At 47.5% G+C, this 25,441-nt stretch overlaps 2 protein-coding genes across 5 annotated transcripts; both read right to left on the bottom strand.

The window, feature by feature from the left end:
- Window positions 1-759: 759 nt before the first annotated feature.
- LOC124469477 (ectoderm-neural cortex protein 1-like) lies at window positions 760-5,104 on the bottom strand. Of its 2 annotated transcripts, none has more exons than XM_047022803.1 (3): window positions 4,804-5,104; window positions 2,546-4,337; window positions 760-799 (listed from the first exon to the last, which is right to left on the bottom strand). In XM_047022803.1, the coding sequence occupies exons 1-2, from the start codon at window positions 4,819-4,821 to the stop codon at window positions 2,556-2,558; spliced, it is 1,800 nt and encodes a 599-aa protein (XP_046878759.1). In that variant the 5' UTR covers window positions 4,822-5,104; the 3' UTR covers window positions 760-799; window positions 2,546-2,555. The 2 variants fall into 2 exon arrangements, with proteins under 2 accessions (XP_046878759.1, XP_046878760.1); XM_047022804.1 differs by having other exon boundaries at window positions 765-799; window positions 2,542-4,337.
- A 1,080-nt stretch (window positions 5,105-6,184) lies between these two features.
- On the bottom strand, window positions 6,185-22,725 carry fam169ab (family with sequence similarity 169 member Ab). 3 transcript variants are annotated; one of them, XM_047023313.1, is made up of 14 exons: window positions 22,576-22,712; window positions 17,348-17,488; window positions 17,152-17,251; window positions 16,333-16,418; window positions 14,973-15,144; window positions 14,605-14,784; window positions 14,117-14,239; window positions 13,849-13,967; window positions 13,724-13,751; window positions 13,526-13,643; window positions 13,344-13,410; window positions 11,587-13,239; window positions 11,135-11,145; window positions 6,185-10,903 (listed from the first exon to the last, which is right to left on the bottom strand). In XM_047023313.1, exons 2-14 carry the CDS (start codon window positions 17,480-17,482, stop codon window positions 7,507-7,509), a joined length of 6,189 nt encoding a protein of 2,062 aa, XP_046879269.1. In that variant the 5' UTR covers window positions 17,483-17,488; window positions 22,576-22,712; the 3' UTR covers window positions 6,185-7,506. The 3 variants fall into 3 exon arrangements, with proteins under 3 accessions (XP_046879269.1, XP_046879270.1, XP_046879268.1); XM_047023314.1 differs by having other exon boundaries at window positions 6,185-9,606; window positions 10,315-13,239; XM_047023312.1 differs by having other exon boundaries at window positions 6,185-13,239; window positions 22,576-22,725.
- Between the last annotated feature and the right edge of the window lie 2,716 nt (window positions 22,726-25,441).

Genomic DNA, 25,441 nt, shown 5'->3' with positions numbered 1-25,441 from the left:
GTCTGTTCCCAGATGAGCTTCCCCAGACTTGGTCCTGCTCGTAGGCAGAATGAGGATCTCGCTAGTGTTCACGTGTGTAACAGGCGTAGTTGCGTTGCTTCTCAGTTCACTTCCTCACAGCGTTTACTGGCCAGAAACTCGCCAGCTACGCCAATGGAAATATAGCTTTTCACTGGAAGGGGGGACAGTATTTATACTTGAGGTGTGAGTTAACCAATTTACATTGGTGACACGTGTTTATGGTATAAGTCCACAGTAAGGAAACGTTCAATAACTGCAAGATCCTTGGATCAATGAACTGTTGACAGGTCTCACACTGAAGCCGGTCTCCTCCCAGGAACTAGCCTGGACCGGTCCAGACTAGTCTGGTTACTGGTGACTGATCAGGATGATGACCCAGAGCACAACAGATCCAGTCAAACACATTCCTCATTTTAGCCACCCATTACTAACACGCTTCCTCATTCAGTTACGGACTGAAACAGCCCTATAAATTAACCCTCTGTTACTTGACGCCTAACATAACAGTACTGCCACTGATAAAGTAAGGAATGATGGGATCAGTCTCAATAAACTAAAAGATAGTTTCATCCTTTATGTAAACCTGACATGATCTCACTCCTCACTGACTCTCCGGTTCTGCGTGTTGAGCTGTGCTCTCCACCTGCTCCTCCTGCTCCCCCACCTGCTCCTCCTCCTCCTGCTCCCCCACCTGCTCCTCCTCCTGCTCCCCCACCTGCTCCTCCTCCACCTCCCCCCCTGCTCCTCCTGCTCCTCCTCTCTTCTTCTCTTGGGAGGCCTGAGGAGAGATGGACAAAGCAGAAAAGGTCACGCAAACATGACAAATCCCAGCACGTTTCTAATGCTCTCCAACGTTAATTCTTCCATCTTCTAATCTTTAGCCGTCTACAAGAGTCTATTTAGTTCCGATACTAACCCATAAAAAATTGTTATGAATGCTAATTTGTTGTGTTTCATTACAAATTTTCCCCAAAAAACTACTGTGAATTTGTTCTTTACATAAAAAGCACATTATCCTGAACTCTGAAAGCTCTGGTCTACCACTGAAAAGGAGTTACACAACAAGCAAAGAAAAAATCAAGAGCTTTTTAGGCAGTGGCGGATGGAGTGACCATGATAGAATATAGGAAGTGAGTGAACAGGAGTTGGCAGAGAGAGGTACAGAGACATGCAGATAAAGAGAGAGGCGGACAGGGATACTTAAAGACTTCCCAGATCCTCCCCAGACCAGCTCTCCTGGTTGGAAGGGTAATAAACCTGCTGATGGGGCCCAGTCCAGTGTCTATGGGGCTGTTCTAAACACATTAATAACCCTCTCAATGGGCCCACCGCGGCTGGGATTTATCGCCCAGCATAGGTGGGGAACATTCCAGAGGCCGCCAGGTCGCCATGGAGTTTCTCTCTCACTCGTCTTTCCTCTGCAGAGTAACAGACTAACACATTATTCCTCCGTTGGTCACATCTCTTCCTCTCCCCCCACTCTCTCTCTCCCGCCCCTCTCTCTCCCTCTCCTACCCCCTCTCTCTCACAAGGCTTGGGAAAACCTCTGGACAAAGGACCGCTTCCTGTGTGTAATCTAAGTCAGCTTGCTGTCTTGGTGGTGAGTGCTAACAGCCACAGGAAGTTAAGCAAGGTCTTTCCTGGTCCTTATGGTGCTCAAGGCAGTTCAGAGGATCTTTTGGGCTACATCTTTATACAATGATGAGACATCACATAGCATGAGAAACTCAACCTGGACTTTAAACAAACATAAAGTCTGCACAAGATTTATTTATGCAAGCATCTTACTGGGAAAAAGTTTCATAAGAGCAGACTTTCCAATAAACAGCATCTCCTTTAATAAGGAAACGGGGGACAATAACCATTAGCGACCAGTGATGGCTGACAAACACGCCACCTCTGTCCTTTATTACCTCCTAATCAAACAGCTTGGACAAAAGCCAGCCTGTCTGGGTGTGAGGCTCGGAGGTAGTGAGGAACGCCTGTCCAGGGAGAGGGAATTCCCAGAGCAACAAAGACCCCCTCTGAGAGCGCGCTCTGCTTTCTGTCAGGGACAGAGCAGTGACCCTCCAACTCTCTTCCTCCCCCTCTCCTCCTCCCCCTCTCTTCCCTCCCTCTCCCCCTCACACACATGCTGTGTCCTCGTGGATCTCAGCCCACCCAGGACTCTCACTTCAATAAACAATAAAGGCCGCCGCCAAAGACTTCAAAACGACCCTCCCCCGCCTCCCCTTCCCCAGTTAGTACCTAAGGGATCTGCAGAACACAAGACACAAACCACCACCTCACCCAGGGAACGCTTATGACCTCTGCTCCCTCCGGTTGGCACTGAGGCTGCAGGCTATGAAAGCTCTCCTACACCATGGTTGAATGGTCATCTGCTATCTGGGTTATTCGCTGTATGTGGTTGATATCTGTCGTAAATACACTCTGTGTGCTCAATATGTGCTGTTGGATTCATGGACAGATTTGGAGGTGTTGAGGTGTTAATAGTCTAAACTGCTGGCTGTGTCAGCCCACCTACTCTGAAAAGGTTAGGCCGGTAGATGTTTCCAGGTACTGACGAAGGCAGTGGGGATCAGGGAGTAGGGCACAGTCGTGATGCTGTTCCAAGCGTCCAGCGTTGGGTCGTAGCAGTCCAAGGTCTTACACCGCTGGGTCCCGAAATACCCGCCCACAACAAACAGTTTATTTCCGGAAGCCACCGCCTGGCAGCTCATCCGCTTGGCCGCCACATCTCCAACCTTGGTCCACTGGTAGCTGTCACTGCTGAATCTGTATGCCGAACACGCAGAATACTCGGTGTCCCCTCCCATGACAAAGATCTGGTTGTTGAGGACAGCGGCAGCGGTGTAGCGCCAGGGCTGCGGGCAGGAGGCCGGGACACTCCAGCGGTTCTGCTGAGGGTCGTAACACTGCACCTTGGGGAGCTTGTCGTGGGTAACACTAGTGCCACCGAACGCAAACAGCTTGAGCTTCACGCTGACGACGGCTGCGTTGCTAACCCCTTCCCTGAGAGGGGCCACCATGGCCCACTGGTTGCTGACTGGGTCGTACTTCTCCACCTGCTTGAGGGAGACGGAGGGGGAGGCCGGGAGGCAGCCGGTGCCAGCCGTGTGTCCGCCCACCACGTAAAGACAGTTTTTGAGTTCGGCACAACCGTGGCCAAACCGAGCAATCAGCATGGGAGCTGCCTTAGACCACTCCTCGTGGGACGTGTCGTACACCCAGACATCTTTGGAGACCCCATTCTCGGAGCCCCGCCCACCTGTCACGTACACCTTGCAGCCGATGGCGCAGGCGCTGAACTCCTTCCTGGGGCTCGGCAGGTCGGATTTTGGGATGATCTCCTTGGCCTTCTGGTCCACCAGGTAGAGCTTGTCGCACATGAAGGTCTGTCCGCCCAGCAGGAAGAGGGCGTGGCTGGTCTTCCGTGGCCGGGCCAGCGGGCTGGTGACCACGCCCTCGTTCTGCAGGATCCTGAGCTTGCAGCGGATGGCCTCGTCCACCAGCTGTTTGCTTTCGGCCTGGGCGTTGATCAGCTCCTCTGTGGAGACGTTCTCCATGAGGAAGATGGCGGGCAGCAGTGCCAGCCGGACAGCCCTCAGGAGTTCCGGGAGGTGGCAGAGGCGCTGCTCCAGGTCGTAGTTTATCCAGCTGAGGGCGGTTTCATAGACAACCCTCTCGTCGTCCGTCTCCAGCTCCTCGTGCGACAGCAGCTGGACTGCCATGTCTTTCGGCAGCCGCAGGAAGTTTTCCGTCTTGCAGATGGCCGGGAAGTTACCAAGGCACATTCCCCAGGAGAGTTCGGACAGCTTAGTGCACTGATGCGCGTCGGCAAGGAGCAACATCCCCAGACAGTTGGACGGGTGCAGGTTCCTCTCCAGGAACTCTGCACACGCGTCTCGGATGTCCTGGAATTCCAGCATGTCTCCGGCCTCAAGGAGCGACTCTGCATTCTCCTCATTGATGACGACACGTGAAGAGTAGGCGTAGTCCAGGAGCAGCTCCAGAATCTCGGGGTGGACCGAGTCCCGGAAGTCCACCTCGCTGGCCTGGCTCTCCCGTAGCCCACCGCTGAACATTGCAGCGAAGTAGCGGCTGCAGGCCGCGAGCACGGCGCGGTGGCAGGGGAAGGAGCGTGTGCCGGCATGCAGCAGGACGTCGGTAAACAGCCGCTGCTGCCGCAGGGAGTTGAGGTGCATGAGGACGCTGTCGGCGTAAGAGGACTTGTGGAACAGGAAGATGTTCATGGACTCACTACTGCCTCTCGACTTGCGGTTCTCGTGAGTGCAGACAGACATTTTCATTGAATCCTTAAAACAAAAGTAAAGTAACTATTAAGGTATCTTCTATTTATTTAAGTGTTACAGTGAGCCACATCTGTCACAGTAAAGAGCGTCTATGATCATACAAAACATGGCATTTAGCTATTTGTTAGATATAATAATAAGAGCGTCTGCCAAATGTAAATAATAACGAACAGGGTTCTGAGGATAAAGCAAAAACAACAGGTCTGTAATCTATACTTAATCTTCTAACTATTCATTATCTGGGTGTAACGTTGACATATCAAGACATATTTATAGATGCGGGGAAATGTACTCAAAAAGCGAAAACGGTTGCATCGCTCAAGACGGCATCAAAAGCACAATAAAAGTTCGAACGCCGTTACTCTGAGGACGTTATGAAGAGCGTCTGATCATTCAAAACAGAGCTGCGTCTGTCCTGGATTGTAGCACAAAAAAGTTAGAAATATGAAATATCAATGTATCAACGTACCTCTTTGAACGACAGCATGGATTCCAATGTTTCTTTTTTTAACCTTCGTGCATGGCAATTCAAGCAAAGCACGATGCTCGTGAACAATTGTTCGCCTCGCCAGTAATATACTAACTTATGTTAATGTTACCTAGACAATCAAAACTGTGTCATCCTAATCTTTCTCTTGTCCGCGAAATTTTTCTTCAATCGAAATTAACGAAATATTTATTACGGAGGATGTGTTCTATAATCCCAAATAGATCCTGGGCTGGAATGTGGTTGTAAACCCCGTCGTTTGGTTTGTCATATGAGTGCAGTATTCTCTCCTCCAGCCTTTAAAGAGCGTTCAAAAAGTGTTGTGTAGGAGGGGCAAAGTGGGAGGGAGGGAGAGGGAGAGGGGACGGGGGGTGGAGGGGAATTCAAAATAGCGCATCAGTTCGAGTAGGGATCTTTTGTGCCTTGTCTGTAAATACTTATATTAAATGTTTTGACAATGTTATGACAGTGAACTCAGGGTAAAAATTGATGACCCCTTCCGAGTACATTATCGGACGTGGAAGCCACCTTTATTTTATCAAAACTTAATTACATCAAACAAGTACATACCTGCCATACAGGCAAGGTGTTTATTATTACATTAGAATCTAACTAGTTTGAACTGGTTCATTGTCTAACCATGTCCCTATTCACCAGCATTTTAAATGGATTATAGGCTACATGTATTCAATACATTACATGGATTATAGGCTACATGTATTCAATACATTACATGGATTATAGGCTACATGTATTCAATACATTACATGGATTATAGGCTACATGTATTCAATACATTACATGGATTATAGGCTACATGTATTCAATACATTACATGGTTTTAAAGCATAATATTGAAATGTACTCTGGTTTTACAGATGTCTATTTATTGTACTTATAGAAGGAGCAGATATAAGTAAATCTTATAGTAAATGTGGAACATGGGTAGCAAGGCCGAAGCCATGGAGTCAACATTGGGGGGGGGGGGGTAATTCCGGACAGCGTGCGTGGTTGCCTGTCGTAGTGTAGCACATTTATATTTTCATATCAATATATTGGGGGGGGGACATTTTGACCAGATTGACCAAGATATTAGGGGGTTGTCCCCCCCCCCCCCCCCAATATGTTTTATGATTATGGCCTTGATGGGTAGAATTAATCTTGTTTTGGCACAAATCTCCTCTTGTCCAAGACGGAGAAAGGATGAGTGATTTAAGAGTTTATAGCACCACCTGCTGTTTGAAGGGTTCTCTCTGTGTGATAGGGCTTCTCCTTGGTCTGTGACCATCTAGCCATGCTTTAAGAAACCCTACTCCTGGAGAGACCCCCATCATTAAAACAAACAAACACCATCAGACATAAGTCACGCTCAAATTTTTTTTTATTTACTACCAATAAAAGACCACTACAAAGTATCAAAGTCACAGCTCCAGAAGAAAATGCTCCTGTAAACATCTGTTCACCAAACGCAGTAAGATGTTTGTTTGGAGGACCGCCTACAGAAAACATTCTAGCACGATGAAAGAGAAAAACACAACAACAAAAAACATGATTTTTCCAATTGCATCTCTAGGAACCTTCACATCACAGGTCACCGACAACAAGCATTTAATCAATTAGGAAAAAACTGCTAAATGTGATAAAATTGTTACATATTAGCAATTAACAAAGTGTGAGGAGATACATTAAATGGTTTAACAATTAAATGTCATGTTTTGTAATGACACTAATATTATTCTGTGTACGTCTACAGGTGGTGGTTTTCACAGCGTAATAACGTGTGTAGGTAGCATATGCTCTATAATGAAATTGTGAGAAAAATATAAACATTTGTCCACATAAACTTTTGAATAACATTATATGTGATTTTAGATCCTGAGCTTCATCAAAATTTGATCCGGATACATTTAAGTATAACAATTTGACTCAAATGTATTGTATAAAAATAAAATATCTTAAAAAATATTCCCTTTGGAAGAGAAAAATGAAACAATAGTTCAAATATGTTACATGTTCCAAACACACAGGTAATCATATTTGAGACAATATAAATATATTTTTTGTATTAAGCCACAAAGCCAATTTTAAACTCAGACAATGTTTTGTAACTGCCAAAATATTGAAATGTATTAATAGATGTTTGAATTAACTAAATGGAGGATAATAACTTCAGGCATTTTTTTAACTACTAACCCAATATCTTGAAGAGAATTACAGTTCGAAATTGTCTTAATAAGGATGATAATATACAGAAGAGGTCTTGGTATGAACTAAAACACTAAAGTCTATATTCTATATTTTAACTCACGTCTTTATACTGTCTAAAAAGTGACATGTTTATAGAGGGAAGGACTAGTTAAGCAATTATGAAAAACAGCAAGAACCTTTCAAATTGGCACCTGAAATTTTTATAAAAACCAATTCATCATTTGCCTTCAATATTGACATATTCTATAAGTACAATATGAAAGGTATCTAATATGCTCCACATTGATATTTAAATCATTTATGTTTAAAGAAATTACATTAAAAATTCAAGCAATACATGAAAAACGCATATGCAAAAGGTACTTTAGCTGGTCCCCTAGATAGCCTTTAACTTTGTGCCTTGTGTGCATGTGATAGAAAGAGGGAAGGGGAAACACATGTGTGAGGACGAGTGTGTGTGTGTGTGTGAAATGTACTCTATGTTCGGCTGCGGCGCTTGGACCTGTATGTGGGCGTGGGCTCGGCGCTCTTCCTCAGACTCCTCCTCTTCCTCAGACTCCTCCTCTTCCTCAGACTCCTCCCAGTCGGAGGACTCTGCTCTTCCACAGACTCTTCAGAAGCAGCCTTCTCCACCTGCAGTGTGTGTGTGACCTGGCTGAGTCTTCTGGATTTGCGCCGTGGCGCTGGGATGGGAGTGGCCATTGACCTCCCTCTCAGATTTGTCTTCAGGGTCACTGGAGCCTCCTTTTCTTCCTCTGAGCTGTCAGCTGCTGTTGAGTCCTCCTCCATCTGCTCTTCATCTTCATCTAACTCCAAACAAATGTTGTTTTCTGCCTCTTTAGTTTTTTCCTCTCCTGTCTTTTCTTCCTCCTCATCTGCTCCATCTTCCTCAAGTTCAGCTTCCTCTTTGCCCTCTACGCCAGCTTCTCCCTCTTCTTCCTCTCCCTCACTTTCCTCTCCTCCCTCTCCCTCCTCAGACTCCATGTCATCACTGTCGTCCTCCTCCTCTCCCCCCTCCTCAGTGTAATCCACCGACGGTTTGCGGCGTTTGGATTTACGCCTCGTCATGGCTGCAGTCTTCTTCTGATGAACTCTTGTTTTTACCACGGGAGGTTCTTCCTCCTCATCTGCTACGTTTCCGTGTACATTTTCTGTGTCCACATCTTCTTCAAGTTCAGCTTCCTCTTTGCCCTCAATGCCAGCTTCTCCCTCTTCTTCCACTCCCTCACTTTCCTCTCCTCCCTCTCCCTCCTCAGACTCCATGGCATCGTTGTCCTCCTCCCCTCCCCCCTCCTCAGTGTAATCCACCGACGGTTTGTGGCGTTTGGATTTACGCCTCGTCATGGCTGCAGTCTTCCGAAGGACTCTCATTTTTACCACAGGAGGTTCTTTGTCCTCTGCATCCGTTTCCTGTCTCCTGTCATCTACTCGCTCCACTTCTGCTTCTTCAACCGTTTCCTCAGATGCCGGCTCCTCTGAAGGGATGGTTTCTGGCTCCGCTATTTCAGTGGGTTCTTCCGGTTCTTCTTGATGTTTTGGCCTTTTGGATTCCCGTGAAGGTGTGGCCCCGAGGAGAATCTTTGATCTGCTCCTCAAAGCTCTTGTCTCCACAACTGGAGGTTTGTCTTCTTCAGCCTCCTCCTTCACAGGACCGTCAGTCTGTGTCACCTTCGCTTCTTTTGGAGACCCTTCATCAGTCACCACATCTTCTTCTCCTATCTCCTGTTTATCAGTTTTCTCTGCGGTTTCTGTCTCACCAGCCTCCTTTCTCTCCTTCTCCAGTATTTCCTCTGCTTGTTCTACATCTCGGGAAGCAGATGCAATCTTGGCGTCTTCCCCCTGCTTCCCCTCTTCAGTTTCAGCCAATTCCCCTGTCTCCACCTTCTCCTCTCCTATTTGCTCTTCTACTGGCTCTCCTATACCTTCCTCCTGTGGTTGTGTGATGGCTTCTTCTTTGCCCTCAGCATTTGCCACAGTGTCTGTGGTCAGGTCAGCCTCCTCTCCACCCCTTTCCTCCTCTTCCTCCTCTGTATCTTTCTGTGCTTCTTTCACCACTTCCTCTTCCTCACAGCTCTTTGCTTCTTCCTCCATGGCAGGTGAGCTCTTCTCAGTGTCTTCATCAAGAGGCATTTCTGCTGCTGTGTCTGCTGCTTCCGCTGTCCTGGTCTCTGCTGCAGCAGCTTCTGATTTCCCTTCTTCCTCCTCTTTGTCAGCCTGTCGCTCCTCTCCTCCCTCAGCAGACCCCTCATCAGGTATTTCTTCCACCACCTCCTCTGGAGACTTTTCTTCCTCTGGGGTTTTGTTTTCTTCTTCTGCTGCGTCTTCCTCAGTCCTTGCCTCCGCCACCTCATTGCCCTCCTCTTCCTCATTCATTTCATAAGCCACTGCTTCTTTTACGCTGTCTTTTTCTTGTTCAACATGTACTTCCTCCTTTGCTGGTCCTGCTTCCTGTTCTGCAGTCTCCTCTTCCTCCTGCTGCTCAGGTTGTTTGCGGGCTCTTTTAGATTTGCGACTCGGTGTGACAGGTGCAGATTTCCTTCCTCTTCTCAGAACTCTTATTTCTATGACCGGTTCCTCCTCTTCCTGCTCATCCTCCTCTTCCTCTTTCTGCTGTTTTTGTCCTCTGCCTGTGGATTTGTGTTTTGGAGTAGCTTTCCCGCTCTTCCTTCCCCTCCTGGAAGCTCTTGTTTCTACTGCTGGGGCTTCCTGTTCTTCCTCTGAGATCTCTGCCTCCTCAACTTCAGCTGGTGCCACCTTTTCTTCCAAGGTTTCTTCAGTTGTTGTTTCTACCACTTCATTTGATGGTTCTGTCTCTTTCTCCTCCTCTGCTGGCTCCTCTGAGGGCATTTCCTCTGAACCCTTTTCTGTAACCTCATCTCCAGCACTCTGGACCATGGGTTCAACTTTGCTCTGATCTTCTGTTTTTTCAACGTCTTCTACTGCAGCTGATTCTTCTGCTACGATTTCCTCCTCCTCTTTATCCTCAGTCTTTTCCTCTGCAGCCGTTGCTCCCTCATCCACCTTGTCCTCTTCCACAGTGCCCTCGTCAGCCCTAGCATCCTCCACAAGGTTCTCCTCGAGTGTCACAGCCTCAATCTTTTCTTCCATGTCTTTTTCTTGTTCAACATTTACTTCCTTCTTTGCTGGTCCTGCTTCCTGTTCTGCAGTCTCCTCTTCCTCCTGCTGCTCAGGTTGTTTGCGGGCTCTTTTAGATTTGCGACTCGGTGTGACAGGTGCAGATTTCCTTCCTCTTCTCAGAACTCTTATTTCTATGACCGGTTCCTCCTCCTTTTCCTCCTCTTCTTCCTCTTCCTCTTTCTGCTGTTTTTGTCCTCTGCCTGTGGATTTGTGTTTTGGAGTAGCTTTACCGCTCTTCCTTCCCCTCCTGGAAGCTTTTGTTTCTACTGCTGGGGCTTCCTGTTCTTCCTCTGAGATCTCTGCCTCCTCAACTTCAGCTGGTGCCACCTTTTCTTCCAAGGTTTCTTCAGTTGGTGTTTCTACCACTTCATTTGATGGTTCTCTTTCTTTCTCCTCCTCTGCTGGCTCCTCTGAGGGCATTTCCTCTGAACCCTTTTCTGTAACCTCATCTCCAGCACTCTGGACCATGGGTTCAACTGTGCTCTGATCTTCTGTTTTTTCAACTTCTTCTACTGCAGCTGATTCTTCTGCTACGATTTCCTCCTCCTCTTTATCCTCAGTCTTTTCCTCTGCAGCCGTTGCTCCCTCATCCACCTTGTCCTCTTCCACAGTGCCCTCGTCAGCCCTAGCATCCTCCACAAGGTTCTCCTCGAGTGTCACAGCCTCAATCTTTTCTTCCATGTCTTTTTCTTGTTCAACATGTACTTCCTCCTTTGCTGGTCCTGCTTCCTGTTCTGCAGTCTCCTCTTCCTCAGGTTGTTTGCGGGCTCTTTTAGATTTGCGACTCGGTGTGACAGGTGCAGATTTCCTTCCTCTTCTCAGAACTCTTATTTCTATGACCGGTTCCTCCTCCTCCTCCTCTTCCTCCTCCTGCTGTTTTTGTCCTCTGCCTGTGGATTTGTGTTTTGGAGTAGCTTTCCCGCTCTTCCTTCCCCTCCTGGAAGCTCTTGTTTCTACTGCTGGGGCTTCCTGTTCTTCCTCTGAGATCTCAGCCTCCTCAACTTCAGCTGGTGCCACCTTTTCTTCCAAGGTTTCTTCAGTTGTTGTTTCTACCACTTCATTTGATGGTTCTGTCTCTTTCTCCTCCTCTGCTGGCTCCTCTGAGGGCATTTCCTCTGAACCCTTTTCTGTAACCTCATCTCCAGCACTCTGGACTACAGCCGACATTTTGCCCTCCATTTTTTCATCATGTTCTACTGCGGCTGATTCATCAGCCATAGTTTCCTCTTCACCGATTTTCTCCTCCTTCTCATCCTCCAACTTCCCCTCCGCAGCCTCCACTGCTTCTTCCTCCAACTTGTCCATAGTCTGCTCTTCTTGTCCCCCCTGTTCCTCCGGTGCTACAACATCTCCTAGTTCCTCCAGGGCTACAACATCTCCTGGTTCTTCCAAGGCTATAGCACCTCCTGGTTCCTCTGGTGCTACAGCATCTCCTGGTTCCTCCAGGGCTACAACATCTCCTGGTTCCTCCAGGGCTATAGCACCTCCTAGTTCCTCCGGTGCTACAACATCTCCTGGTTCCTCCAGGGCTACAGCTTCTCCTGGTTCCTCCAGGGCTACAACATCTCCTGGTTCCTCCAGGGCTTCAGCTTCTCCTGGTTCCTCCAGGGCTACAACATCTCCTGGTTCCTCCAGGGCTACAGCTTCTCCTGGTTCCTCTGGTGCTACAGCTTCTCCTGGTTCCTCCAGGGCTTCAGCTTCTCCTGGTTCCTCCAGGGCTTCAGCTTCTCCTGGTTCCTCTGGCGCTACAGCATCTCCTGGGTCCTCCAGCGCTACAGCATCTCCTGGTTCCTCCAGCGCTACAGCATCTCCTGGTTCCTCCAGGGCTACAGTATCTCCTGATTCCTCCAGCGCTACAGCTTCTCCTGGTTCCTCCAGGGCTACAGTATCTCCTGATTCCTCCAGGGCTACAGCTTCTCCTGGTTCCTCCAGGGCTACAACATCTTGTGCCATTTTCTTCTCCTCAGGAATAATTTCTTGTTCTTTATCATTCTTATCTATTGTAGGAGCTGCTGCTTGTTCATCGTTTTCTTTCACAGCATGAATGCGTGTGTATTTGCGAGGAGTAAAGTTAGCGATGACTGTAGTCCTCCTCCTCAAAACTCTGCTAAAGGTTTGCTGCTCTGCTGCCTCGTCTTTGTTTGTTTCCTGTAGCTCTCTGGGTTGTCGTGTTTTACCTCTAGGGGTTGTAGATGTTTTTTTACCCTCTTCTTCCTCTTCGGTTATTTTCAGGTGTCGCTGCGACTTGCGTTTGGGCGTTTTCATGGCTGTATTCTTCGTAAGTCTCGTTTTTCTCCCAGGAGGTTCTACTACCTCTGTAGGTTTCTCACTCTCTGCTTCCTGTCCCTCTGCAGCCGTTTCCTGTCTCCTGTCACCTACTTGCTCCACTTCTGCTGCTTCACCCGTTTCCTCGGACGCCGGATCCTCTGAAGGGATGGTTTCTGGCTCCGTTATTTCAGCAGGTTCTTCCGGTTCTTCTTGATGTTTATGCCTTTTGGATTCCCGTGAAGGTGTGGCCCTGAGGAGAATATCTGATCTTTGGGACTGTGGGACTAACCCTTTGGGACTTTCATGGGGTGCTTCCAAGGCCTTTGCAGCTGATCTGGAGAACTTTCTGATTGGATAGGTTTTGCATTCTGCTTGCTCGTCCAGGGGCTGCTTTGAAAGACGAGTGGATCGGTGAGACCTGTCCCTCTCATTCTTGTCTTCTTTTTCGGACTCATCAGTTTTGGTTTCAGCCTCCCTGATCTCCTCCTCAACCGCCTCGTCCATCGTTGTGTCTTCATGTCCTGCCACCTCCACTGCATCTTTGTCCTCTGAAATCTGTTCTGAAGCAACATTTTCAACCTCCACTGCTGTCTGGAAGGTTGTTTTGGTCACGTCCACCAGCACCACGGTGGCTCTCTGCAGCCGGAGGGCCTGAGCCTGGGCCTTCTCTCCTCCCTGGATCTCCTCAACAGCAGGCTCCTTGTTGGCCTCTGGCGATACTGTGCTTGGGACTGTGGCCGGTTTTTCTGGTTCACCAAGTGAAGGCTCCTCCTCTTTTGGCCTTTCTGCTGTTACAACAGTTTCCTGTAGAGAATTGAAAACATAAGGATAATGAAAAATATTTTCTTGAGTTAACTGTTGGACCCAAAACAGTATACTTTTTGGATGAAATGGTAAAACATTCATACCCCAGCTGATTCCAGAGTGGTTTGTGCTGTTTCCTCCACAGCCTCCACTGCCTCGATATCCTCAATCCTGCATGAGATCAGAGCAGCAAGAGTTCCATCATCATGTTTATTACCAGATGGGATGTGGGGTACATGATCATCAAAATAACGTTGGGTGTTCATAGGATCAAAATCTCAGGTACCTGATTACTTTTTCTGATTTGTTTTCCTCTGACACCTCCTCAGCTACCTCCTCTCTCATCTTCCTCCTCTTCAGCCCACTGCTCCTGCCGCGGGCAGAGACCGGCGTTTCCTCCGAGTCTGCAACAGATTGCATTCAAATCAACACCCATCCAGGAGACATATCATCCCTATACACTCATCATATATCAAATATTTACCTCTTGAAACTTCGATTTTCACTTCCTCCTGTAAACAGATCACAGAACATGAAAGACATAATTTTGTAATTCTGCAATGAATTAGATAAATGTAACCCTTTTCTTTTTCATGTATTCAAACACACCACAATCTCCAAGGATCCATGTCTGTGGATGGACGTAGTGAGTTCCTCCATGACCACGTCTGCTCCAGTCAACTCATGACTAACAATCGATTGCTCAAAGGAGAGATTCTTCGATATGGCTGAAAAAGAAGTGTAATTTCAGTGGGTAATCTTCTGTGTGATGTTAACCTAGAAAGGTCAACTTAAAGGGAATCCATTCTATTCATAGACAAATATTATAGATCTGTACAAATTTGGTTTAGCAACAAAGAAGACGGGCCCCTCTTACCATTCAGATCCATGGCCTGGATCTTGCAGGCGATGTTGGTTCTCTGGCTGGGCCCTCCGACGCTCTCCACCTCCCACAGCAGGCTGCTGTCAGCTGGGTACAGGCTCAGGTACTTGGCACAAACTGGGATCACACACAGATTAGAATATATTTTTTTAGAAGCACAACAGTAATTAACAGCACTATTTAAAATAAATGTTTTTCCATCAAAATGCTAGTCAGTCGTACAAGAGGTTCAATAAGAACATGCTGGGACTTTATACCATCCTCACACATAGAGTTTACACACACAGACATGTATAGATGTAACATATGTTTATCTGGGAGATTCTATCAATTCTAAGAGGTGAGAACAGTAAGAACTCAAATTCTTCCAAAAGCAATTTTATCAAAATGATAAAACTGCATCCAGTCATTCGTACAGTGCTTCAGTAAACATTTTCTGTATTGAAATATTAATATGAAAGGATTTTGCTGTTTTGGATTACCTTTGCACATTGCTGTGGGGAGGGGGTATCTCAACCCTAGACTGTCCTCATTGAAACTGTCAACAAAGTTTTCAAGCATTTGAAGGCCGAAGCCATTGCCGCGGTGCCGCTTCCTGACAAATATGGAGTCCATGACAGGAAGCTGGTACCGCTGGGTCACGAAGCTACTGCATAAGCTGTCTGGAAAGGAGGGACATATTCTCCTCAGACACATACAAATATTTTTTTAATGTTTAGAGTTAACATAGCAGAAGCGTTTGGGTAAAATAAACACATTTTAAGGTGAAGAAATGACACAGTTTTCTTTTATTCTAGTTATTTATTTGGCCTCCCAGTTTGAGAGCCATCACTGGTTGTGAGCGTGTTACCTGAAGGCTTGACTGAGTAGAACCCCACTGCCTCTCCGCTCTTCCAGAGGATTTTGGCGAAGTCTGTTTCCTCATGGCACAGGAAGGGCATCTCGTCAGAGCTCCTGTCTTGGGTTCTGTAAACTACACGATTTAGGATGTACAGAACTATTCTCTCTCTGATGGTTTCCACCTAGGAACACACATGTAAACAGACACACAGGTACACGTACACAAGCGCACACACAGGCACACACACATACAGCTTTCAGTGAGATATGTTCATGGTGCCAGACCTGTTATACTCCAACCCATAATGCTGCCCCAATTTAAACCCTAACTCAACTTAAACAATTATACATTTGACTTCTCTTGGTTAAGCTTAAGCCAGTGTTGTTCATGAAGAGTTTTACAGGAGGTGGAAACAACTCTTTGTACTTTCTCATAGCCTTATCTCCACATCCTGTCCACAGCTTTATGCCCCAATCTCCACATCCTGTCCACAGCCTTATGCCCCAATCTCCACATCCTGTCCACAGCAGTGTTTCCCACACATAGACTAATTTGTGGCGGTGCGCCACAGAATCAACACCGGCCGCCACACATTGCGTTTCGTACAAAAAAAATTTTAAATCGCTATTTAGGTTAAAACGTATTTGTGTAGCTGCATTTCCTTTCCCCTGCTCTCCCTCCGTCTCTCTGTCACTCATTCGTCTTTCTCACATATGCACACAGTCACAACGTCAGCCAGTCACATATGCCGTTCTAGTAAGACCGACAGCTATATCAGCGAGCCTTCAGCATTAGTGCCGTAGCTAAAAGTCGAGGAAAGTTGAGGCTACTTTTCGCTAGGTACCTTACTCACATTTACATTTAGTCATTTAGCAGACGCTCTTATCCAGAGCGACTTACAGTACTCGAAGTTTCCCCTTCGTTCTTTTGGTGAGAAGTCTCAGGAGCTAGCTACTTACCCGGCGTTATGGAGCCGACCAGTTAAATAGTTGTTTAGCACTAGCGTTGCTACATGCATAATGCAGAAATGATATGTTAGTTGTTGTTAATTTGTGAAGGTGTGAATCATTTTGGATTAATATTTAATGTAACAAATTATTAACAAATTAACTGTGTAACGAATTATTAACGAAGGAATTATTACGACCCCCCCCCCCCCCCCCCCCCCCCTCGGTCTGACAACCCCCACCCCTCCCCGCCACAATTAGATTTCTAATCTGTGGGAAACACTGCACAGCCTTATGCCCCAATCTCCACATCCTGTCCACAGCCTTATGCCCAATCTCCACATCCTGTCCACAGCCTTATGCCCCAATCTCCACATCCTGTCCACAGCAGCACTATGATTCCAGGGAGCACCAGAACTCACCTCCATGGCTCCATCTCTGGAGGGGTCAGACGTCCTCAGAATGTCCTCCACCGCCCACCACCTGTCCAGCAGGTACAGCCCCACAGCTGACACACACACAGATACATACACACACAAAGTACCTGTGAGCTGGGCTCTAGGGTTAGCTGGTCTCTAGTACCTGTGAGCTGGGCTCTAGGGTTAGCTGGTCTCTAGTACCTGTGAGCTGGGCTCTAGGGTTAGCTGGTCTCTAGTACCTGTGAGCTGGGCTCTAGGGTTAGCTGGTCTCTAGTACCTGTGAGCTGGGCTCTAGGGTTAGCTGGTCTCTAGTACCTGTGAGCTGGGCTCTAGGGTTAGCTGGTCTCTAGTACCTGTGAGCTGGGCTCTAGGGTTAGCTGGTCTCTAGTACCTGTGAGCTGGGCTCTAGGGTTAGCTGGTCTCTAGTACCTGTGAGCTGGGCTCTAGGGTTAGCTGGTCTCTAGTACCTGTGAGCTGGGCTCTAGGGTTAGCTGGTCTCTAGTACCTGTGAGCTGGGCTCTAGGGTTAGCTGGTCTCTAGTACCTGTGAGCTGGGCTCTAGGGTTAGCTGGTCTCTAGTACCTGTGAGCTGGGCTCTAGGGTTAGCTGGTCTCTAGTACCTGTGAGCTGGTGTCTAGAGGCAGTATACCTGTGAGCTGGTGTCTAGAGGCAGTGTACCTGTGAGCTAGTGTCTAGAGGCAGTGTACCTGTGAGCTAGTGTCTAGAGGCAGTGTACCTGTGAGCTGGTGTCTAGAGGCAGTGTACCTGTGAGCTGGTGTCTAGAGGCAGCGTACCTGTGAGCTAGTGTCTAGAGGCAGTGTACCTGTGAGCTGGTCTCCTGGAGAGAAGAGGGCCAGGACCTTCTGCTGATTGCTGGCTCCGTACAGAGGAACAAAGCCCACGTTGGGAAGACCGATAGGAACCTGGGAGAGAGGTCAGCCAGGAGGTCAGATAGGTATATTGATTGGTGTGTGTTTGTTGGTGTGTGTATAGGTGTGTGTAGGTGTCTGTGGGTCTACCTGGGTGCGGTCCTCCAGGGTGAGGTACTGGGGTGAATCTGGGTTGCTGTACAGCAGCTCCTTCATGTAGTTCTGGGCGGAGCTCTCCAGAGCCTCCTGGCTCACGCCCACAAGCACATCCACAGGGAACTCCATCCCTGCCTAGAGGAACCATGATGAATTAACCCAAACAGTCATCACACATAGTTATGATTATACGTATCTATGATAGGCCCTTTGGGAGAATTTTGGGAGTATAGGAGTTGGACTGTAGGGGTGTTTTGAGTAATGCTGCTCTGCTCAGTTTGCCAGTGATGCAGGGTGCCAGTGATGCAGGGTGCCAGTGATGCAGGGTGCTAGTGGTGTCAGGCTGCAGGGTGCCGGTGATGCAGGGTGATAGTGGTGTCAGGCTGCAGGGTGCCAGTGATGCAGGGTGCCAGTGATGCAGGGTGCTAGTGGTGTCAGGCTGCATGGTGCCAGTGATGCAGGGTGCTAGTGGTGGCAGGGTGCCAGTGATGCAGGGTGCTAGTGGTGTCAGGGTGCCAGTGATGCCAGGCTGCAAGTGATGCAGGGTGCCAGTGATGCAGGGTGCCAGTGATGCAGGGTGCTAGTGATGCAGGGTGCTAGTGGTGTCAGGGTGCCAGTGATGCCAGGCTGCAAGTGATGCAGGGTGCCAGTGATGCAGGGTGCCAGTGATGCAGGGTGCTAATGTTGCTAACTAAGCATCTGTAGGAAAGCAACCTAACGCCTTTGCTGTTCAAATAGCTCCAGACAGCACTGCAGCTAGCTCCCGCAGAGAGAAGCCCTGTGTTACACTGAAGACTGGAATGTCAAGGAATGTGGAGGAATGTGGAGGGGGGCTGTTAGGAGTATAGTAATAAATATAACAATCCAGTCAGAGTATATTGTAATGATATAGTAGTACAGGTCAGAATATTTCTAGATCTTGTCTCCAGTCCTTCTCATACTTTTCTATTTTTGTGACAGACACTCCAAGCCCCTCCCTCTCCCAGACAGTTGAACAATGTGATAGGATCGGGGTGTTGTTGTATCCGTCATGATAAACAGCACTGCCCTCATTATCAGCCCATCACATGCTCCACACCTGTACATCTGCTGTGTCTCCCAGCCAGACGGTAAGATGCCCCTTTGCACCCCATGTCAGATACCATTAGCTAGAAAATATGGTCTGTTTCCTGTAATTGCTCTGTTACAGAAGTGCGATCAAGTACTGAACTTCAATCCCCACAGTCAACATACTGCCATCCCCCAGGCAACTGTTTTCACCACCAGAACACACCTATACCTGTTCCAGTCTGCCTAGAATCCACATCTCACCAGAAGTATGTGCCTCATTCAAAACTCACTCACAGACACACACACAGACTCACACATAGACTCACACAGACACACACACAGACACACACACAGACTCACACACAGACACACACACAGACACACACACAGACACACACACAGACTCACACACAGACACACACACACAGACTCACACACAGACTCACACACAGACTCACACAGACACAGACACAGACTCATAGGTGTGTCCTTGTGCCACACGGTGGAGCAGTGCTGAGCTGTGGGGTTACATAAGGGAACTCTATATGTCTCTATAAGTACCAGGAAGTACAGGGTCAACCCCCCACGTCTGCAGGGGCCGTGGAGAACGTATAGCAACAAGAGGGGCGGAGGCATGCACTCTGACACACTGACACACACTCACAAACAGAGACTGTTGTTTGCACATTCCCTACAGCTCCAACAGTTGACACATTCTTTCTTGAAACGGACCACAACCAGCCAGCTGGGATGCAGTCTCACTGTGACTTCTGAGTAAACTCAGAACCACACACAAATCTGGAACATGGTATAGGCTACATACTACTAAGCCCATGCACACATGTAAAAAGCATGTGCAAACACAGAGAGGAATCGTATTAGAGCAGAATGGGAAATTGGGACTATTGGGATGTATATTAACAATAAATACAATAAAAGGCCACCAAGAGATCAACTTCGCTCCTGCAACAGTTTGGGAGCACTGTAACCACCAGAGCTTCCCTCCTCCTCCACACCCTGAAAGCAGGCCCCTCGAGCAGCACACCACAGCCCTGGACAGGAGGGCAAAAGACCCACCTCAGCCCTAGACAGGAAGGCAACAGACCCACCTCAGCCCTAGACAGGAAGGCAACAGACACACCAGCCCTAGACAGGAAGGCAACAGACCCACCTCAGCCCTAGACAGGAAGGCAACAGACCCACCTCAGCCCTAGACAGGAGGGCAACAGACCCACCTCAGCCCTGGACAGGAGGGCAACAGACACAGAAAGTAAGAAACAAGCTGGACTATCCACAAGCTCTCAATGTCGTTTGTCTCTTCGGAGCAGTTTTAATCCGACTGCTGCTATGCTCCCTATCTGGCTCTGTGTCTGGACATAATCTGGTGTTCCTGCCTGGGTGAAGTTGTGGTGGGGTCTGTTATTCACTGGGTGAAGCTGTGTTGTGGTGGGGTCTGTTATTCACTGGGTGAAGCTGTGTTGTGGTGGGGTCTGTTATTCACTGGGTGAAACTGTGTTGTGGTCGGGTCTGTTATTCACTGGGTGAAACTGTGTTGTGGTGGGGTCTGTTATTCATTGGGTAAAGCTGTGTTGTGGTGGGGTCTGTTATTCACTGGGTGAAGCTGTGTTGTGGTCGGGTCTGTTATTCACTGGGTGAAGCTGTGTTGTGGTGGGGTCTGTTATTCACTGGGTGAAGCTGTGTTGTGGTCGGGTCTGTTATTCATTGGGTGAAGCTGTGTTGTGGTGGGGTCTGTTATTCATTGGGTGAAGCTGTGTTGTGGTCGGGTCTGTTATTCACTGGGTGAAGCTGTGTTGTGGTCGGGTCTGTTATTCATTGGGTGAAGCTGTGTTGTGGTGGGGTCTGTTATTCATTGGGTGAAGCTGTGTTGTGGTGGGGTCTGTTATTCACTGGGTGAATGTGTGTTGTGGTCGGGTCTGTTATTCACTGGGTGAAGCTGTGTTGTGGTCGGGTCTGTTATTCACTGGGTGAAGCTGTGTTGTGGTGGGGTCTGTTATTCACTGGGTGAAGCTGTGTTGTGGTGGGGTCTGTTATTCATTGGGTGAAGCTGTGTTGTGGTCGGGTCTGTTATTCATTGGGTGAAGCTGTGTTGTGGTGGGGTCTGTTATTCATTGGGTGAAGCTGTGTTGTGGTCGGGTCTGTTATTCATTGGGTGAAGCTGTGTTGTGGTGGGGTCTGTTATTCACTGGGTGAAGCTGTGTTGTGGTGGGGTCTGTTATTCACTGGGTGAAGCTGTGTTGTGGTGGGGTCTGTTATTCACTGGGTGAAGCTGTGTTGTGGTGGGGTCTGTTATTCACTGGGTGAAGCTGTGTTGTGGTGGGGTCGTGAGGGATGGAGGAGGGGGGGTGCAGTTGCTGATGGTGTTCAGACTCCCTTCTTAAATAAAGTACATTTTGAAAGCTTGATATTTACGCAAAATGCAAATGCAATGTCTGCCAAAAATATAGGACCTATGCTTGTTTTGCATGACTATGTGACTTGTCCTAACCGCAATTTTAGCCTCTAAAAACCTCCAACATTCACCTACGAACATGCAAAGCATAGTTATTTGCTTAATTTGTTGCATGCAGACCAAACTAGCCACACACACAAGCATATGGAGGGAGGCCATATCTGATGCAAACATGCTTCATTTCTTAATAGGGGCGATGCCCATATATAGTGGTATGTACAAGTTGCTGTTTGTATGTGACGGTTGACATGGTCATACATGCAGAGCTTGTGTGGTTGAACACTGTTGTTGCATAATGAGAAGTTCACATGCAGGATCCATGTGACTGCATGCTAAACCACAGTAGTAGGCTAACCGACTCACTTTGGGAAGCCTTTGTATAGTTTTTTTTCTAAAATGTACACAGACAATTTGTATGCAGTATGTGTCGTTGAGTTGAATTTTGAAGCAAACAAGTATAAACCCATAATAAAGATATACAGCATCTAACACAACAACAAAAAAACTAATAAAAAGTAGTTCAAAAATGTTTGTGTGTTTTTTGCGGAGAAAGGTCAATCAAAACTCTCCACTGAAGTTCAATTTAACAGCGACAGTCGAACTAAACGCGCGTCGTCTGAAAATAAAAGTGCTGACAACGTACTTAAAAGTATTACGCCGGGCAGAAATAAACAACGCAGTTGCGGTTCCACGGCAGACTACTAGACACGAGAGGTTACGTTTGCACTTGTTCACAGCGTTTGCAAAATCCAAGTATTGGTACTGCTGCTTGTTTGGGAACAAAAAGTTCAGAAGAATGTGCAGGGGGCGGCGGCGCTCAGAGTGGGTGTGTGGCTTCTGCCTCTACGCTGAGGAGAGGAATCCTAGGATCGCCTCCACAATCTCCCGAAACAAATCATATTACTACAATATAGGCAAAGTTATGAACGTTTTATAATGTTGCCACGTAAATGCACAAGTCGGTAACCTACGAGGTGTTGTAAAGTATACGGTATTTTAGGACACCAAGTGCACCGAACGCACAGACAAAAACATGATTGTTGGTCTCGCTTAAGACATTTAAAATGGTCATTCACACGACGGTACAAACGATATAGTAACATGGAGACCGTAATAATTTTATAGAATCAAAAGTAATTGTAAGCAAGAAACAGTCCGGAATTTAGAAAATCACCGAAGTTGGCGGGAGAAGCATAGCCTATATGCGCAGCTTTCTGTCTTGTGTTTACAAAAAAAGCATACGAATTTAACATAAACGTGTTATAAGATATTAAGTTGTAACAAAAAAAAACACAGAAAAAACATTGCACAGAATGCAAATCAACAAACATTGCATGTAGTTACTACGGGACTCTACAACCACTGTCTGATAAAATACACCATAACCAAATCTGGAACATTTTGTTCTCCTTATACTAAATATATGTACTCTCCTTTGAAATGGAACCAAAACGCTTTGTTGTAAACTAGGCGCAGCTCATGAAAGTGGCAAATGTCTCCATTTGTTTTTAAAGTGTTTTACGGGAGTCATCGGGTTCAACAATCCCTAATCCATCTGTGCGTATCGGATGCTCCTCTCCGCTCATCGCGCTCTAATTCTTTGTTCCATATCGAACAGAAGTGCCGAACAACACGTACTGGACCTCGCGCAACCCAGCGAATCTACCGAGGGAAACTGCCGCAAAAAAATGGCAGAACTCACCTTCACTTAGTAGATAATTCGGTAGTCCCAATAAAACTACGTTATTTATTTAAATTCCGTAAACATCAGTGATGGTATTATTATGTTGGTCGGTGCTAGTCTTGGCGCATGCTCGCTTGACGACACCCCGTGTGCCCAAGCGGCCAACGAGAGAGGAGCGCGCACAATCGCGTTACATAATAGACTTCCCTGCAGCCAAAATACATGTTATAACATTTGGGTGACCTAAAATTCAAGTCTACCCAGTTACTAAATTACGTAGTAATAGTTATTACGTAAACAAGTTTTGATTATCAAAAGGCCCACTACAGCACAACTGTACACTGAAAAGTATATAATAAAAACATTTCCTACTGAGTTTTTCATATGCATACAACAAGGCAAACAGCTTAACTCATTACTACAAGACTACAACAATATTGTCCTGTAAACTTAACAGTTTATAATAATACATTGTTATTGTATTAAATAAACAATAAAATCAACTTATGAAAATACTACTGGCAAGGTCTGATGAAGTTCAAAACCCCGACCCACACGGACTCCTGCCTTGGTCTCATCTACCCTGGTGTAGAGGTCAGAGGTCAGACCCTGATGTAGAGGTCAGCGGTCAGATCCTGCTACCTTAGTGTTCTTACATTTGGCATGGTGTCATGGTAACAGTATGCCAACATTACAGTCAAACACAAGACCAAACCAACCTGCGTTATTAACTGACAGTCAGTTAATCAGAGTGAAACAATACCATAGTCTGCTCAGTGTGTAACAGATCAGGGGCCCTTCATGCAGCTACGGGCATCCTCAACAAAGCCTGTTAGATAATTGCCCATCCTCAAGGGCTCTGCAGCTGTTACTGCATGCCCTACTACATGTCATGTCAACTGTGTTTGCTCTTTGATGTTTTTTCAAATATATCTTGTCACTGTTGTTTCAAATACACACTTGTTTAAACAGCCCCCCCCCCCCCACACTCCCAGCGCAAATCATAGAGACGCCCCCCCACCCCAACTCGGCACCCTCTAGTGGTGGTGTGGGACGGTTCATTAATGGACGCACTTCGGTATTTGGCGCCCCCCTCTTCATGGCCCCCGACTGCATAGTTCGCCTGTAGCAAACACCAGCCCTGAGTGAATTTAAGGGTTAGGGTAGTCTGCGCAACTTGAATCTCTAATCTCCATTGCTGTTAATCCTAGTTTTCGTTTTGACGATCAGAACTTCTGAACTTGTGCAGTGACTCCCTGCTCTGCCATGACACACATTGTGCAGTGACTCCCTGCTCTGCCATGACACACATTGTGCAGTGACCCCCTGCTCTGCCGTGACACACATTGTGCAGTGACCCCCTGCTCTGCCATGACACACATTGTGCAGTGACCCCCTGCTCTGCCATGACACACATTGTGCAGTGACCCCCTGCTCTGCCGTGACACACATTGTGCAGTGACTCCCTGCTCTGCCATGACACACATTGTGCAGTGACCCCCTGCTCTGCCATGACACACATTGTGCAGTGACTCCCTGCTCTGCCATGACACACATTGTGCAGTGACCCCCTGCTCTGCCGTGACACACATTGTGTTACTCAGCTAATAATCTGGCAGCTTTGGCTTTTAGATCTGTAACAAGATACAGCACAACCCTGGCAGTCGGACCGTCCTGTACATGCAGAGGTTGTAGTACGCTGTTGTGTGGGGGAGACATGTCTGATGAACCTGCTATAACCAGCTCTACCACTAGGGGGCAGTACTGGATTGGGAATGATCCCAGTAAAGTGACCTGCTGTTTGTGATTGGTGGAGCAGTGTGCTCTCTAGGCCGGTCAAGATTCACTCAACATGAAACTGAAAACGAGAGGCTAATGATTCTTTGCATGTTTTACACAGACTGTAGCACACACACACACAGTCATGCTGCTGATGAGTAGGGAGTCATGAGACAGGCATGCATGCTCTGATGCTGTTACCATGGCGCCTTATGTCATCATGGCTCCAATCAGCTGGATCCGTCTGACGGAGGGTTAGCGGCCCCGCTGGAGGTTTGGGTTAGCGGCCCCGCTGGAGGTTTGGGTTAGCGGCCCCGCTGGAGGTTTGGGTTAGCGGCCCCGCTGGAGGTTTGGGTTAGCGGCCCCGCTGGAGGTTTGGGTTAGCGGCCCAGCTGGAGGTTTGGGTTAGCGGCCCCGCTAGAGGTTTGGGTTAGCGGCCCCGCTGGAGGTTTGGGTTAGCGGCCCAGCTGGAGGTTAGCGGTGGGGCCCTGCTGAATATCACAACAGAAAACAGGTCAAGTTACATGAAGGAAGGCCATTCATCTGACTGGTGCTGACAGTGGTGATGTTGATGGGGAGATATTGATATGGTCACACAATCCCCCCCCCGCCACTGTGGATGAACACAACACCAACTAGGGTGTATGTGTGTGTGTGAGTGAGTGTGTGTTGGGTATCTTCTAGGTTTTTATGATCCCGGTGCTAAATCGATACTTTTCAAACGGTTTCGGTGCCCACACAGAGCCTGAACCAGTGGATGAAGTGGATAAAGACATGAAAGGATCTTTTTTTGAAAACAATAACCACTGATTGGCATTCATGTCAATTTTCTCAGTTGGGAAATTCTTTTTCAGATTTTTCGGACTCCCCATAAATGCAGTATCATTTAACTAGCGATCATGTGCACTGATGATGCTTCTTACGTCCGTTTCAGAGCACCAGAGGGCAAATATTTAGACAGCTCAGGCATTTATCCTAAGTGGCACCAAAATGAGGCACCAGATTCGATCTGGTGCATACCGGTAACATAGGTACCGGTGCCATATTAGCACTGGGGTTCTGTACCCAACGCTAGTGTTGGGAGGGTCAGGCCATGTTTGGTTGT

The sequence above is a fragment of the Hypomesus transpacificus genome, chromosome 7 (genome assembly GCF_021917145.1).
Source record: "Hypomesus transpacificus isolate Combined female chromosome 7, fHypTra1, whole genome shotgun sequence".
NCBI lineage: Eukaryota > Metazoa > Chordata > Actinopteri > Osmeriformes > Osmeridae > Hypomesus > Hypomesus transpacificus.
This window is presented reverse-complemented; position numbering and strand designations above follow the sequence as displayed.

What these genes read in the sequence shown, in the direction of transcription:
- fam169ab (XM_047023312.1), bottom strand. Translation starts at nt 17,482, where the DNA reads ATGGAGTTCCCTGTGGATGTGCTTGTGGGCGTGAGCCAGGAGGCTCTG. An exon ending in ATGGATCCTTGGAGATTGTG is followed by an intron (nt 13,752 to 13,848) that starts GTGTGTTTGAAT and finishes ATCTGTTTACAG; the next exon opens with GAGGAAGTGAAAATCGAAGT. An exon ending in GAAAATCGAAGTTTCAAGAG is followed by an intron (nt 13,644 to 13,723) that starts GTAAATATTTGA and finishes AATCTGTTGCAG; the next exon opens with ACTCGGAGGAAACGCCGGTC.